General features: G+C 40.1%; 1 protein-coding gene across 2 annotated transcripts in view; it reads left to right on the forward strand.

Moving 5' to 3' along the window:
- disc1 (DISC1 scaffold protein) overlaps positions 1 to 13360 on the forward strand; it is a 44858-nt gene extending 31498 nt beyond the window's left edge. Inside the window, exons 11-14 of one of the 2 annotated variants that reach the window (XR_010095387.1) lie at positions 1967 to 2210; positions 3178 to 3213; positions 4114 to 4158; positions 9057 to 9120. Coding sequence is in view for 1 of the 2 variants with exons in the window: in XM_063491223.1 (XP_063347293.1) it covers positions 1967 to 2210; positions 4114 to 4158; positions 9057 to 9180; positions 12135 to 12328 (607 nt within the window). In the remaining variant the exon portion in view is untranslated. Of the gene's footprint in view, positions 1 to 1966; positions 2211 to 3177; positions 3214 to 4113; positions 4159 to 9056; positions 9181 to 12134 lie in introns of those variants that run through there. The other variant, XM_063491223.1, reaches the window with a different exon arrangement.
- Positions 13361 to 16911: the final 3551 nt, after the last annotated feature.

Genomic DNA, 16911 nt, shown 5'->3' on the forward strand with positions numbered 1-16911 from the left:
AAATACTGACTATTTTATAAAGGTTTGCATGTGAGTTCAGCAAATGACATTGCTGTATTTTCTACCATTGTGAGTCAATCATTTTGAGTTTATGTCTGTGACAGAGTATTTCCTCCTAGGTTGGAATTTGGCATGTGAAGACAGACAGAGGACATTTCTTCCTTTAAGAGATTTGATAAGTCTCCTATAAAGCCATCATCTTCTTCCCTGCATCCTGTCAGCTTTAGTTTGATTTTTCTACATGATATGGATTCACAAAAACAAAGTTGGTGTTAGTTAGTGTGGAAACTGTTGCCTTTTGTGTTTGGTCTAAAAGCCCTAAAATCTATTAAAGGCTGCGTGTCTGACAAGCTCAGAGATCACGGTCATTTGTGAATGTTTAGTTATTTAAAGGTTGCTGAAAGGAGAAGGTCAATAAACAAGAAGATTTTAAAGGTCAGAAGGCCTCAAATGTGACTTAGTGAAGGAGCATTTTATTTAAAGGAAATGGAAAATGGTTTCTGAAAATAAAAAGATCAATGCTTCAATCCTCACAGAGGCAGCATCTCTCAATCAAGGAATCTCTGTATGTGTGTCTGGTTTTCTTGATAAAAAGTGTATTTGATTGTATTGATGTAGTGTATGAGGTAATCTGGATGAAGTGTGGTGTCATTTTGGGCATTTTCCCCAAGTTTATATATAAAGAAACCTCTGCTTACTGTGACATTTACCTTTGCTTGTTTTGTGTGATCAGCTTAACCTAAATAATGGAACAATGAGATAAAAGTCAGTAATGGTGTAACTCTTTTTTAAGTATATACGATCCATTTTACCTGCTTTAATTAGTCTCTGCTGGGATCTGAGATCCTGCAAAGGTCGGGGAAAAAGGAGTGAAGAAGGCTGACTGATCATAACTCAATAGGTAGATAAAACAATCTCCTTGCCCTCCCAGTGAACTCGTGCTCAGTGACCCCAGTAGAAACGAACGCATCCAGAACCTCTTTTGAGTAAAGGGCATCCTTTCAGGAGGAATATCGCTCTTGTTACATTTTGTGAATGGAATTTTATTCTTTGAATGATTCACTCCTCATCTGTCACTCAGAGGTTTATGTGCTTTATTTGAAGAGATGCTGCTGTACCTGTATAATAGGAATGTCAAACTTACTGGACAATGTGGGCCAAATACAGCCCAGTATGACCTTAAGTGCGCCAGACCAGTGACATGCCCCTTTTCTGTCAGTGTAAAGAAGTTTAACTGCACACTTAATCCCTGAGATATGTTAGTATTAGAAAAAAGCAGTGCAATTTCAAAGGTAAATATCAGTATTTCTGCATAACAAAGAGATGCTGCTCTATTAAATGAAAGAAATCTGTTTTTTTTTTTGTTTTTTTTACTTTTTGGGGCATAAATTGTAAGAAATAAATGTGTAAAACTGTAAAAACAAGAAGTTTCTGTAGTGCTGAAAAAAAGGTCCTTATCAGTAGAAAAAGCCATAAAACCTTTTAAAAAGTTAAAGGGACAAGTCCAAAATTTATGAGTGTTTGCAGGGTGGATTTTGGCCCCTGGGCCTTATGTTTGACGCATGCCTCTGCGGTGACGCAAGTGATGTGCATCAATGTATTTTCAGTTTTTAGTATTATTTTGACATTCTTTTATAGCCCACTACATTTTATTTAATAGCTTAATATATAAGATTGTATTTATGTGTGTGACTACATGCTACACTTAAACTATTTGCTATATGTTGTAGTACATTTTTACAATTTCACATCACTGAATAACATAAAAAAACATACCTGATGTTAGTTTTCCTTCAGCATGCAGACAGCTCCAGATAGCTCTGCTGCTTCTACTCCCTCTACCCAAAAAGCCTGTTCTGACCACTTGGACTTTTATGATTTAAATACTGATCTCAAACTTGCACTGAGAGCAAACATCAAGTTCTCTTTCAGAATGCATAACATACTTGTCTCCTTCCCTTGCTAGTTATGGGTCTCCCAGCTTGGAGCGAATCTGGGAAGCCGATCTGGAAGCGTGTCACCTTTTCCTGCGAGGTCTCCAGTTGCGGACTCCCAGCTGCAGTGGAGCAGACATCGAAGACCTCCCCACTACAACAGTTTATCCTCCATCCCAGCCGGGCACCAAAGAGGAAGAGGATTGTGCCATGCTGACTGCTTTAGGAGGGCGATGGTGTCCTGAGGCCAACTTACAGAACTCAGAGTTCACTAAGGTAACAGTAAATTGTCTTGTGAAGAGCACACTATGTATAATTCATCTAAACACCTCTGTATATATACTGGAATGCTTGACAGAGGCTGGGATTTAGTGTCTTGAATATGAAAGCTTCCCAAGTGACACCTTTAAGCGCTGAGGTCTTACATATTTTCTGCACATAACCCATGTTTGCCACTGAAAGGTTAGCAGCTTCAGTTTGTGCATGGAGCCATTGTGAGAGTCTGAGATTCTGCCGACTGCAGTGAGATGAGCAGCGGTCTGTTAGCGCATTTGCTCGAAGGTATTTCTAAACGAGGAAAATGTGGGCGTGAGGGGGGAAACCATTTGGAAATACTTTGACTTCCTGATTAAATGCGTTAGTGGGCATGCATGTGTATGTATGTGCGCGTGCACATGTGTGAGTGTGAATTCTCTGTGGCGGTCTATCCCACAGTGAGCTGAGGTCCACTGCCTCAGGGCCGAGTCCGACTCATTCTCTCCTCTTCTCACACTTTCCTCCACCCACGGAGTCTGACTAGTGTGAGATAGGAACAAAGCCAACAGATCCAGCACTGTGTGTGTATATGTATATGTATATATATATATTAAAAAACAGAACATTTTCCAGATATGTTTCATTATACTTTCCTACTTTGGCTCACAGATTGTTGTTTATCATAATGTTTGCTCTACATTTTCCCCATTAGTATGGATTTACTGGATTGTGCTTCCAAGCACAAACGTTCGTTCTTTTTGGATCTAATATACAGGAAGCTGTAGGGTTTCATTGCCATGTTTAATTCTGCCACTGTTGCAACCTGTTCAGCTTCTCTCACAGACCTGTCCTTAGCATGCATAAACACACAGTTTTCATTAATGTCTTCTTCTTTCCTGCCTTTCCTTGACCGCATTTGATAAACTGCATGAATCTATTTTTCTGCTCCCCCTTTTGTCTTTCTTTGCTTTTCTTTCTCCTCCTAAAGCCTGGAACCTCCTAACATTTTACCAAGAACTAAAAGGTGAGACAGCCAGCCATTTCTCTCTTTTGTCCTCTTCCTGTGAGCTGTGTTTTCTGTGTAATCCCCCCGCCTGAAACCCAGTGTAGCAAAATACACCCTGTAATATTTATGTTGGGTATGACTTTATCTTTGAATTTCTTTGCAACAATTATAAGAAAAAGCTTTTTGCCATGTAAAAATGTTTAATATTTATATGAAGACTTTTAAGAATAACCTTCCTGTTGTTGCTTATAGAAATAGAAGAGGCACATTCAGTGGGTAGGGTTTTCGTTCGGCAGCAAACATTATTTTAGCTTGGTAGATATGAGTGTTTTCATCTCAAGGCAACAAACAATAAAAGAGGAGCTTGATGCTGGTTAATCTTTACAATCTGCACCTTGAAAACTGTATGAGGCAGATTGTACGCTGCTGTGAGATGTGATTAGAGATAGCAGTGGCAATCCAGTTTATATGAGTTGTTTAGAACTGCAGCATTTGAAACCATCAGATACTGTGTGAAGAGTTATGGATGGGTCAGTCGTGTTTGCCTCAGAGTAAAGTAAAAAGGCTCTTTTGAATTTAGAATAATAATTAAAACTTTGCTGATTATTATTTGTTTTCACTCTGCTTTTTAAAATCACAAACAATATGTTAGCCTCCAGTAGGTAGAGTAATTACTTTTTCCTTAGTGAAGAATGTACAATTACATACTTTGAATGTTAACAAAGGAAACCTGCAGTACAAACAAGTCTGTTAATCTATTTTCTTGTTGTCAGTTTTGCTGATGAGTAATTACAGCCTCCTTGCATTATGATGATGCTGCACACATACAGTACACAGCCGACATAATTGTATTTTTAATAATTCATGAGCAGGCTTACGACTGTGTGGCCTCAACAAATGTTCCCCTCTTTGTTGCAGAAGCTGGAGGAGTTTTTGTTCTGCATGGAGGATAGTCACCCAGAGGTGCGTGATGCTAACACTATCACTGTGTGGTTCAATGTTATCAGTATAATGCTAACATTATCAACAACATGACCCCTGTCACCTGTTTCACCATCTACGTGAGAGGCACCATGTCTTTTTTGCAACATGTTTTTTATGACTGTTACTTATGAGGGATAAGTAACAGTCAATTTTGAGTTTATTTAATAGAAAAAAAGAATATTTTATTCATATGTACACATCGCTTAATTCTGCTGCTGACAAACTAATGCATCCTCATGAACATTGAATTAATCTGTTAAAAATGCAGAAGGGCAGGTTTTGTGGTATCTACCATGTTGTCCTGCTATCTTGAATACAATTTATGGTATGTGGCCAGAGACTGGCATTTGTGTGCAGTGGAGGCAGATTTTAAATTGCATCCAAGCCTTCAAACTCCAGATATGAAGGATCATCCTTATTGTCAGCCAGCTAATGTTAGGGTTGAAAATGCACTTCTCCTCTGGTAAACAGTTTGATTACATTGTCACATTGTATAACAGTTTATTTGCCATTCCAAGTCCAGGAATGTTAGATCCAATTAAAAAAAATATCACTAACCTTGGCTAACAGCAGCTAACAGAGGCTAACAGCAGCAAAAACAACAGCGCTTGCTGACACAAAAGTACATCATGTCCTCAAAAACCCACCTCATTGTTGCTGTTGTTGGACAGAAGTGAGCTTTGCTGACTCATCGATTCCTTTTCACAAAGCTTTTCAGCCTTCTTAAGTAGATGTGGACGTTTCTCATCCGGCACTGGCAGCTGAGGTAAACAGTAACTTAATTGGAATCTGCATCTTAGTGACATCTAGTAGTGAGATTTTACACACTGTAACTTTGTTTGAATTTACACTAGGTCACACAGCCACAGAGTACAAATACACTCATTAAACAGTGGCATTCGCAGGAATTCAAACCAGTAAATGGTGCATGTCATGTTTAACAGGTTCACAATGCTACAACCTGCAGTACCAGTGATAACAATTCACCCAAAGCTTCTATCGAACATTGGCTCAGTTACCTTCTAAAATCTATTTTAAGACACAGCATCAATTTACATGAAATTTTAACTATGGCACTGTAGAAGTGAGAAGCCTTCCCTTTTTCTAACTTTGTATGACATTACATGTAATTATTAAAAAGCCAGATACCCTAGAATAGGTAATTACAATAAAGTACAGCGACATTACAGTGATACATCACTGAGTCAGATGATGTGATAGCTGTTTAATGGCATCTTTCCAGTGATGGTGTTGTGATAGCATCGGGAGGAGCTCGATTCTCTGCCTCGCGCAGAGCGTCTGACCTCTTTCTCCTTTCCATAATGACTTTAAGTAAATGATTTCCACTTAGCTGCTGCCCTGCTGCCACAATGGAGATTGATTGGTGTGTGTGTGAGTTTGTGTGGTCATGTGTGTTGCTACTGTTTTCTTCTAACCTCTACTAATTGTTCTTTTATCCTTTCAAGGTCCTTGCATATCTCTCGTTACACTCACCCATAGTTCTGAACAACAGTAGAGACATCATTAAACTGGAATGTTGAATGGTTTCTGTTGAGATTTGTTTGACTGCTTTGCAACAGGTTCCTACATCATACCTCGTATTACAGGAGCTACTGCATACTAATGGTTGTTTTATAATGTTTAACGCTACATTGCTTTTCCACCTCTGAAATGAAATGTATCACTTTGTAGGCACAAATGAAGAAGCACACGTACTGTTGGATGTCAGTCAAGCTACAGGTTTAGAAGATCATTGCCAAACAAACATCACAAAGAAAAAAAAATAGCTTGATGTTTTTTTTTTTTCCCCAAACTGAACAATTGTGGAGAATCCTGCAGTGTAGGACAGAAGTGCTCAAAAACCGAAGCGGTATTCAAATTCCACTTCACATTTGAATAGCGACAAAATTAAGTATACTCAATCCTGCGCACTATAAAAGGGCTGATTTTTGTAGTTCTTTGTTGATGGCAGCTATTGTCCCACAATGAAAAGCAAAAACATTAAGGTCAGCTAGAAATGACAGTGACAGCTCTAGGAAGCTCTAGAAAAAGGAAAGAAAAGATTTTTCTTTGTTTTGGCAAAGCTTATTTGAGTGACATCTCCAAAGTTACCGTCAGCTTGGTGTTAAACATTACACATATTGTAAACTTTGCTTTTAGGAAAAAGTAAAATAGAGCCCAAGTTTCTACTGCCACATTCAAAGTCACTTGAATCACCTCTCTATCCCATTCTGATCCTCGATTTGAACTTCAACGTAAACTGCAAAATAAGGAAATGGGACAAAGCTAAAGATTTGCAGCTTTGTCTAATTTCTTTATGGTTTGGATTTTAGGACAGCTGTGTGCATTTATGGCACATCTGGGAAGCATTTGAACATATGATGCATGCCGACTTTTTGGGGCTCAACCTACATACTGCCTTGAGAATATGTAACAAAATAACTGCAGTACAGAATTCTCTTATTACTGAACATATTTGTATACAGTGTTCCTTTGCAGACGTATTTGTTGGCAAGGATTAGTGTTGAAACCTAAAAAGCAACCTTTTACATTACAAGGTAGCTGCAACTTGAATATACCTGAAATTGATCATTGTTAAGAAAAGTACTTAGCTCATACTTGAAGTACTTTCTAATAGCTTTCCTTCAGCAGCGGTGTCGTGGATGTGCGTAACTTGCAGGTTGCTGTTCATTTTTTTTTGATGTACTTTTGATGTGTTTTGCAGTACATAAAAAAGTACTTAGCACATTAACTAGGCTAAAATTTTGATTTACATTCGATCTGCTGTTTACAATATGCTGCAAAATACAGACTTTTACCTCCTGCTGAACTTGTTTGGCATGAACCTCCGTATTACTGGCCTTTCATTTATATTCATTTAGTTTTTATTATTATTATTTTTTTTATATTAAAGTCAGGCACTCCAAGTTTAATTTCTTATTTAAAATAAATTAGCCACTGTATTTTTTAAGCAAATACTGCCTTGAGTGCTATGCCAGTGCAATAATATTGCTTTGTATTGTCCGCCTGGTGCAAAGTGGGTAGAACAGCACCCATGGGAGCATGCACAATTACCTGCTGCCTCTCACTCATTATTGCTTAAATAATCATACCACTGCATACATGAGTTTGAATATTGAATTCCTAAATAATTTCCTCAACACCACGCTCCCGCAGTCTGCTTTGTTTACTTTGGTTTAATAACATTAGCGCTAATGTACAACAGAAATCAACACGCCAATACACGCAAGCCTGCGATTCTATTATGCAAATTGACATGTCGGTGAAATCTGTCGCCTTGTTTGTCAAAGGCAGAGATAGCGAAGAAAGCTGTTTTGATCACCACCTGGAGCAACATAACAATTTGTGATTTTTTTTTTTCTTAAAGATTTTTTTGTTTGTTTTAATGGTTTTTAAACAACCTGTCAGGCGTGTGTTTTAAATAGTGTCATTCTGCATGGGGAGCCTTTGTTTTCTGTCCTGTGGTTGTATTGACTTTACAAAAGCTGACTGAAGGCTGGAAAGTAAAGAATCAATTAGCTACATAAACCCAGGGCCCTTATCTGCTGGAGAAGCCCCTAACCTGGATAAACAAACAGCTCACTGAATCTGTTGAGGGGGAAAAGATCCAGGACGAGGTGAAGTGAAGCCAGAGGAGAGACTTGTGACAGTGATCGTTTGTTCATTCAAAGTTCCTCAAGTGCTAAAATATCTTTTCTCTGAATGCTGTTTCCTGTGGGCCACTTTGCATTAAAAAAAATCTCGCTTAATTCCTTAATTGCGTCAGGATGTCTCGCACATATTGCCGCCCCCAACACTTGCTGCTGTGGTACGTTTCTTTTGTGGTGTTACATCATCCAAAGTGGGAGAGCTATTCCAGGGCAGAGACCAGAGACGCGACTTTTCAGGGATTGTTCTGACACCTCTGAGCTGCAGGGAGTTGATTTTTTTTCCTTTTTCTTTTAACCTGCAGCTATGAGTCAGATTAGACTCTTTGTGTTGTTTAAGGAGAACACTGAGTCTGTGTGCGTGTGTGTGTGCCTGTTTGCTTGAAGTGAGTGCGCGTGTACTCTTGGGTGTGCGTTTGTGTTCTCTATGCTTGATAAGAGAGAAGAAACTAGGACACGATGTCTGCAAAGGGGCCTGTTCTAATTATGGCCAGCTTTGCTCCCCGAATGCTCTGCCCTACTGCACTCTGAACTTCCACCAACCTGACATCCCTGCCATTCTTCAAAATGCACCCAGCCTTGTAGCATCTTCTGGTGTGATACGCAGATATCTTTTAATGTTGTAAACACTGCCCCCCTAGGTGTGTGTTTGCGAATAAACACTTTTTGTAGCACATTAACCGAGACTTGCAAGTGGTTAAAATGGCAAAAAAAACGTTAGCTGCTATAATTAAAAAACATCTGTTAATAAACAGAGTCATCTGAATGAAGAGCATACTGTAGTTGGTAAATATAAATATATAAACATGTCAGTGTGTGAGCCTGCAAACAGTTCATCTAACCCAGGGCAACATGAAGCACGATGATAACTTTGAGGTTTATTGTTTGTCGCAGTTTTAATGCTGCATTATACACATGCAAACACGGTTTGTCATTTTTATCAGGCAAGGAGGGGCTAATAAAAAAACTGCCCAGTTGCATTATGGGAGCTGTAGCCAATGTTTTTGTAGCTTGGTGCATGTTACGTTCTAGGAGATAGAAATCTTCTGTGAGTTTCCCAACTCTTTGCTTTTCTTTGGTTGAACTACATCAGATTAGCACAAGCGGTCATTTACTTTTAGTTAAACTTGTGCTTTGATCATTGTCAGTATCAGATGCTTATATTTGAACAACTTCCCTTGTTGACCCTTCCTGTCTTCTCTTACCCAGGATGGGTGCAGCGACACTGGGGCTACCGAACTGACGGAGCGCTGTGAGCAGATCAGCAACAGGCTGATGTCCTTGGAAGATGAACTGCAGATGGCCATACTGAATCGGGATCAGGCCCTCACCCATATCCTTTAAATTAACTGCAAATATACATCATGCTATAGTCACAGTGGGGAAAACAGTGGCTGGAGCCTGTGGCACAAACATAATTATTGCTGTTGTGGGTGTTGAACTTCCAGTGACTTTGAAATGGTTGTTTGGAAAAGGTCCAGGTCTCTTACAACTTATAGTCAGTTGCTGTCTACAGAGCAACATTGGTGCATCAAGTTGTGGATAAAATGGTAATAAGACAGAGTCAGTGTGCTATTAGTTTGCAACTGAATGGGGTCAAGTTGGCAATTACAATCTGTTTCTGATAATATGGCAATTAATTATGAAAGATCAGTGCAAATCATAAATCTGTTCCCAACATTAATTGCTTACATTTAGAGTCCAACCAGAGTCTCACAGATATGAAACAGAAAATTGCTGCACAAATAGTGACATAGTTGCTCCAGGACAGCAATATAATTGCAAAATTACACGGGTGCTGGCTAGCTCTGCTTTTATATAAGAATATTTGAATTGAGTCCGGTATTATAAATTAGTTGCACTCATTGATTTAGAGCAGCAGTCCCCAACCCCCGGGCCACGGACCGATCCGTTAGTCGTTTGGTACCGGGCTGCGAAAGTTGAGGCTCAGGTGTGAAATTTGTGGTTATCGGTTTTCAGCGTTATGTTTTTTAAGCGTTTTTATCGTTAACTCGGTTTCCCTGGGTCTTTTCCCATGTGTTATGAATAAATCTTCTTTTTTTTTGGTACCGGTACTGATTTTATTTTGTTGTATTTATCCGCGACACCTTAAAGGCCGGTCCGTGAAAATATTGTCGGACATAAACCGGCGCAAAAAAGGTTGGGGACCGCTAGTTTAGAGTGGCTCAGATTGATTGTGACATGCTGACTAAGTTCCTCTGTTAGATTGGCATTATTTGTAAACCTTTACCAATCAGTCTGAGAGTGATTGCAGTCAGCCTGATTTGAACCACCAAGTTTTCCTAGTTGCTGTCCTATATTACTCTAGCATGACTGACCCGATAATTCACATCTTAGGGTCATGTTATGTGTGTCTGTCCATTTATCTGAAACACCTAGTTTTCCTCAAGACCTTCCAACTCTCCAAAGTAGACATTCAAACTACCTTGCTTAACTGCTGACTGACTGATGTTTGTGACGTTACCATTCAACGAAAAAGGGGAAAAAAAGGGAAGAAATCAGCCTGTCTAATCTGACATTATTTGTCCATTCAGCTTCAAACGTAAGCTGGGTGCACAGGATTTTTCTTGACAGGTTGGAAGTGCCAGCTGGAAAATGAAACGGTAAATGTCCACGCGAGGTTATTAGAGGGCCGCTGATGCGGGCTGCCAGTCACCATGGGCTGAGATTAAAGCCGGTCGACAGGGGCAGTGCTGCAGCAGATAGAAGAATGTCACTGTAATGACTCCCCGTCATATCTTAACGTCTATTCTCCAAGCTGACCCTCCCTCTCTTCACCCGTCCTCACCGACCCTCCCTTTCTCCATTTGCCCACTTCCACTTGCTGGATGTGGTTTGCAGGAAATTACAATATCCATGATAATGACTCAAATCAAACTGTTGAAGCTGATTACAGGTCACAATACATCATTTTCTGCGCTAATTAGAAGGCTGATTGGAAATAGATTAGTGTGTTTTTCTCGCTCCACTTTTCCCCTCTGCATGGTGGGCGTATTAAGACAGAATCAAAAGGTAATATTTCAACATTGGCGTGGTGAAAATTTGCCAGCTTTACCTGCTGTTACTTAGTTTCTGTCACGTCCCATTTTTCTGTGCTGGACACGGGCTGCAGGTTTATTTAATTTGGCGATCTCTAGAATCAGTGTGTTCTGCAGTGCCCCCCTCCCCGGCTCTTTTTGTTGATCTGTGGTTAGTCTGCTTTTATATCTTTTTAGAGCGTCCCCCACTGTCCTGTCAGGGGCCAGCACAGACCCTGTTTGCATGATTTCAATGCAGCCTGGCAGTCGGAGATAGACAGAGACCAGCGCACCTCTTTCCACCTCTCTGCTCTCATGTCCTTATGTGTCACTTATTTCTGATATTTGAAGTCACTGCACTCGTACAGAAGTGCAGTGGACACTTGAGGACACTGAAGATACAAGACAGTATTGTCGGTTTGCAAGGAAAATTGAACAGAAACTGAACTAGCGATGCTGGGACTGTTGCCATAGTGACAGTACGATCAAACCGGCAGTGTCTAAGGGTCTTAATTGAGTCCCTGCTCTCAATAACAGGAGGTGTATGGACAACCGCGGAGACTGGGATTGAAGAAAATGAAGACGAGGGAGGGCAAAATCTTGTCGGTGTTTGTGGTTAGTTTTAAGGGGTTTTAAGATCATTCTGAGCAGTTTCTTCCCATTTGGACTAGCCCGCCCTAAAAGTCTTGTCGAACCCTCTGCAGTATTCATGAAAAGCTCTTTAATAGCTGTTTAATTATGAATGAGGACAATCTGTGTCCATTCAGACAGCAAAATGAGCCATCAGGCCCCATCTGCCATCAAAGCCATCCCTTTGATTTGCCACTTAAGCTGGACACTCACACGATTAATTTGAGTTTCTAAGCAGGTTAAACAATCCCCCTCCTGTTGACAGCCTCTATCCCGTTTCATTGATGGCTTATGAATAATTTAGCTGGGCAGTCTGTTTGCTTGGGTCCCCACATTGCCACCCAGCCTCACGGTTGAGACGAGCTCATGAATAGCGAATAATTGGATGGGGTTAAATTGAGTATGACTCGATGATCTGTCTCGATAATCCTCTCGTAGGCCAAAATCGGAGATTGATGACTTCATCACGTTATGGCTGTCCGCTGCTATCGCCATTAACCGTCAGGGGGCACACATCAGGGCACATGTGACATATTTGTCTGTTGGCATGCGTTTTATTTACATGTTAATGTGTGTGTGTCTGCAGCAGCAGCACATTCTTCCTTAACTCCCTTTGCACAGTCTTTAGAGAAGGAGGTTCAGGAAGTAAAATCCACTTTACAAACCATGCTCGCACAGCTCAAGGTGGAAGAAGAGGACGAGGAGGAAGTGAATGAGTTGGATGACCTCATGAAAAATGGGATTGAGGAAGAAGAAGAGGAGGAGGAGGAGGAGGAAGAGGACCAGTACTTCAGTGACAGCTGGGACATTTGAAATAGATGTTTGCAGTGTTTTATGAGCACTTACACACAGAATGGCTACCTGATAGGTTGACCTCGGCTTTTGCAGTAGAAGTGACCCCATATCCATTTACTGTAAAGCCTCACTCGAAACACTCGACAAGCAGCCGCCGTGGTACTGCTGAAAGTTTCCATCAGATATCAGGTCTGTGTAACTTTTCACCTGCTGCAAAATAAAGAAACGTGATATAAATACAACACATGAGACACTTTCTCCCTTAAAAAGAGTGCTTTTGACGACTAGTTCACATAGAGATGTTTCTTTTTAACCGTCTTTCAGGAAGGTCAAGTTTATTTTTCACTTTTTAAGCATTTAAATGTCACCACTTTTGTTACAGTCCCATTTTATAAGCAGGATTTAAAGTCTGTGTAACCTGTGGCTGCAAATGAAGGTTTGGTTTGAGTTTTGACCAGACACCAAGCGGACAATCGGAAAACGTTAAAATTGATTTTCACTGCTAACAGTTTTGCACATAAAATAACATAAAATGTATGCCTATTAATTGTTATTATTATTGTTATTGTTATTATTATTATTATTATTTTTGGTCTGCCAGCCACTTTTGTGTGTGTTCTGAACGATTGGACTTTCTTGTAACTGTGTCCATGAAGTAACTCATTTGTGGTGCTACAAAAATGTGAGCTAACTTGAACACTTTATTATCTTGTGGGTGGAAAATGCAATATTTAGATTTTTCCCTTGTTTTTGTACGACATTGCGTACTTTAGGTTTTTAACATTTTTGTGACATAAAGGACAAATTACATCTACATAGGAATTATTGAGAGATAAAAACATCGGTGGGCACATAAAAGGATTAGAAACTGCTGTTTTTGTTGTTTTTTTCCCCTCTGTTTGCCACTGGTTGTGTTTTTTTTATTCATATTTGTGTTTTCACCTATTATTGAGTTGTTGTTTTTTTTTTAATTTACTAAGCAGCTGTACCTTATTTTATATTTATTCCTTCCAGTTTCTCACTAATTACAGCATGTACCGTTCAGTCTAATGTTGCCTCCTGCTGTTTTCTACTTGCATTGAGTTACAGCCTCTTTATGGATTGTTTTTTTTTTCCCTGCTCATAGAAAATTTGCTGGCACGCTGCCAGGCAAGTGAGGGCAGCAGTGACAGGCAGAAGATATCAATACGGTAATAAAGGTTCTAGTGAGGTCTTTGGGGGATACATGGGTTTCTGTTGTTATCTCACCTCAGCAGCAGCGGTGGCTAATTGGTAGGCAGCCTCACGGAGGGCATGTTGGGGGAAAAATGGGATGGGAACGGCACTTTTTTTTCTGATTCTGTGTTTTTTGGAGCGGGGGCTGTTGGGGGATTCTGCCGTGCCACGCTCTGGGCTGTAAACACAGCTGAGCGTTCAGGGGTTTTTCTGCAGAAGCACAATGGGCCGTTCTCACATTACTGCCAGTTTGCCAAACCGCTTGCCAAGCTAGAAATCTCCACATCTATCAGCTTCAGACAGAGCCCAGTACACACACACACAGACATGCACACCTTCCTGCCAAACACCCCAACCTCATAATTGAATCTATGCTTGCACCATACTGTGCCCCACGTGGCAGCTCTGCTCATAAAATGGTCACAGAGAAAAACCCAGATGGTTTGCAGCAGGCAGGGTGAGATGTTTCTTAATGTAAAATGAAGCATCACGCAGCGCTGGATCCCTTTCTTACAGTTTGGTTGCTAGGCTATTGTACCATACCTCGTTATTATAATATATTATTAAAATCGTTCCACCTTTTTCCTGCACAGTCCAGTCAGATCCATCCCTCTTAGTTTTATTTCTTCTCAAGCTTTATAGTTTCTTCGCGAGTTTAGTCATGCATGGAGAAGTCTGCATAACTTCAGTGTGACAAGAAGAAAAATGGGTGGCAACTGAGATTACACCGTGGTAATAAGATGGGAATAATGGGGCTAAATAAGCCATGAGAATGAGTTAATAACAGAGTAATACCAGGAAATTACTAAAGTACTGGAGCAGCACGATAGTGATCACCTTTGCCTCACAGGAAGAAGGTCCTAGGTTTGAATCCAGCCTTTGGCTGAGCCGTGCCGTGTCTCCAGATACTCTGGCTTAGGTTAATTCGTTATTCTAAATTGACAGAAGATGGACGGATAAATTGATGGATAATAAAGATATAAAAATTGGTGCTATTGGAGTGAATTTGACAACATAAATCTAAGTTTAATATTCCCAAGCTTATTACTTTGGTAAGTACATAGTATTTTATATATTACCTTTCTAATATCAAACTCTTACCACACTCTTTTAATATTATTTCCATGTACTGCTACCAAAAAATTCATTAGCATGTGAAAATGACATGCAAATGCAGCTGATATTCCATCCCTTGTTTGAATATTTCACTGATTTTATGAAGAATATTCCATGCCCAAAAATAAATAAATGAATGAATGATTTTAGGAATGTGTTTGTATCAGGGGATTTGGGTTCTGGGTTCTGGATTTGTTTACTAGATTCCCTGCTGAATTGTTAAGTTGTCTGACAGGTACATGTACAAACTCTCTGAACCATGGGAGAATTGGAGATCGTGCTGATTTTTCTTTCCTCTCTCGCGCCGCTTCAGTTGGCGTCACAGACACCACTAATGAATTCAAACCGAGGTTTTCGGTGTGTTCGCGTCTTTCATATCCTACGCGATCTCGGCACCCTCCTCTGAAACTGACACCGGTGTTCTGTGTGAGCGACTGCGTGTCAGTTCTGGTCACTGAGCCAGTGAATATAGCTCTACCGAGAGGCCACGCAGACATGGACCCAGAACTCAGCACTGTCTGCAAATGGCCCTTTATTTCAGTCTTTCCAGCCGTTTGAGGAGCTCATTCAAATTCACCCTGCACTTTACTCAACTGTTGAATAAATTCAAATGAGCAATTTAACATGAAGAAATTTTCCTGTGGAATTAATAAGCATTTTAAATCAGTTAATTGCAAGTCCTCCCAACTCAAAATCTGCATATTTCTCTCTTAAACCAGTGAAAAAAGATGGGCACAAGTGAAAAGCTGAGCAGCAACTACAGGAAATAGCCTGCCTTATTCTTTTTCCTGTGGTCTGATGTGGATGTAGAAAATCACACTTAATTATAAACACTTTCCCACAGGGAGCTGCAATCGCCCCAGAAACAGACTGTTTCCCATCACTTACAGTACTGGACAAAATATACCCAGAGACACGCACAGTTTCTTCTGTATTTTGATGTATCACATATACATTCATATGAAGGGGCACAGAAGTCTGGGAGAACATGAGTGGGTGTCCAACAAGTGCAGAACGCAATAAAACTGCACTCATATAAACAAGAGAAAGGCACCAAAAGCAACATCTTGTATGAAAAGACAATCTTCAGCGAACCAAGCGTGGTATAATTGATATCCTTAATACACATGTGAGTTTGACCTATGGGACTGGTGAATGTTGCATGATGATATTATTATGGTGACAAGAATCCAATGAAGAGTTTATTGCACAGCTGTGACAACAATCAGCTCCGGCAGACCCCATTCCAGCTAACTTAATTTCCAGCGAAAACCAAACAGTCTAAGCTGTTTTCAATAAGCAGTAACACACAGGTAGCATAAAAAATGATAGCAACGGATTAAAAAAACAAAACACTAATTACAGGAAAGAAATTGAGGTCATGACCACATTTTTGAGGGTGGTTTAACAACCGGATACAACTGCATGTTGTATCCTAAAAGCATACATATGGGGAGTGTTATATTACGGGAAGATTTGCATATTTTTAGACTCATAATTTAAGGATTCAGACACCCACTGGCAGCTGTAAAGATTTACTTTATGTTTCTGCACAGCAGAGCTTTAACCTAAATCCCAATTTGAGCATGTGAGCAACTATACAGTGAGAGTGCAAACATACATGTTTTTACCTGTAAGTAACACAGATGAGAGCACTGAATGACAATGGTTGAAGGTCATCCAGTGTTCAAATATCTGAACCGTGAAACAGAACAACTGACGCTTATCAGTCAGCTCCCAGTCATGCAAGTGGTATCCCTTGGAGTAATTTGACCTCACAGTGATGCTCCAGTAGTGTCAAATTTCACTGTGAAGAAGATCAAAATGTCCATGTTGGGAGATGGACGGCATAACCTTCAACCTCTTAGTCAGAGAACCCTATTTCAATTTATTTTCATTGGTAGCACTTTATAATACAGCATATAAAAAAAGTGTTTAATTATCCTAGAGTTAAATGGAATTTTACTCTATTTTATTTGTAATTAAATTTACCTACAAATGCATATTGGTAGATACATAATGATGTAATATCTGTGAAGGTCCTCAGTCATCCAGGTCATCGTAGTTTAAGAAGCTTGGAAAGAAAAGCGTCTGGACTTCTTTAAGTTGCTTGAAGCCGTTTCGCCTCTCATCCGAGAAGCTTCTTCAGTTCTAGAGTCAAATGGGTCATAAACGCATGGCACAACATAGAAGAGCCACCTCCACGGGACAAGACTCGGCTGTTCATCTGCATCTAAAGGACAAAGGTCACTAGGATGCCAATGCCAATG

This window comes from Pelmatolapia mariae, linkage group LG13 (assembly GCF_036321145.2).
Source record: "Pelmatolapia mariae isolate MD_Pm_ZW linkage group LG13, Pm_UMD_F_2, whole genome shotgun sequence".
Taxonomy (NCBI): Eukaryota; Metazoa; Chordata; class Actinopteri; order Cichliformes; family Cichlidae; genus Pelmatolapia; species Pelmatolapia mariae.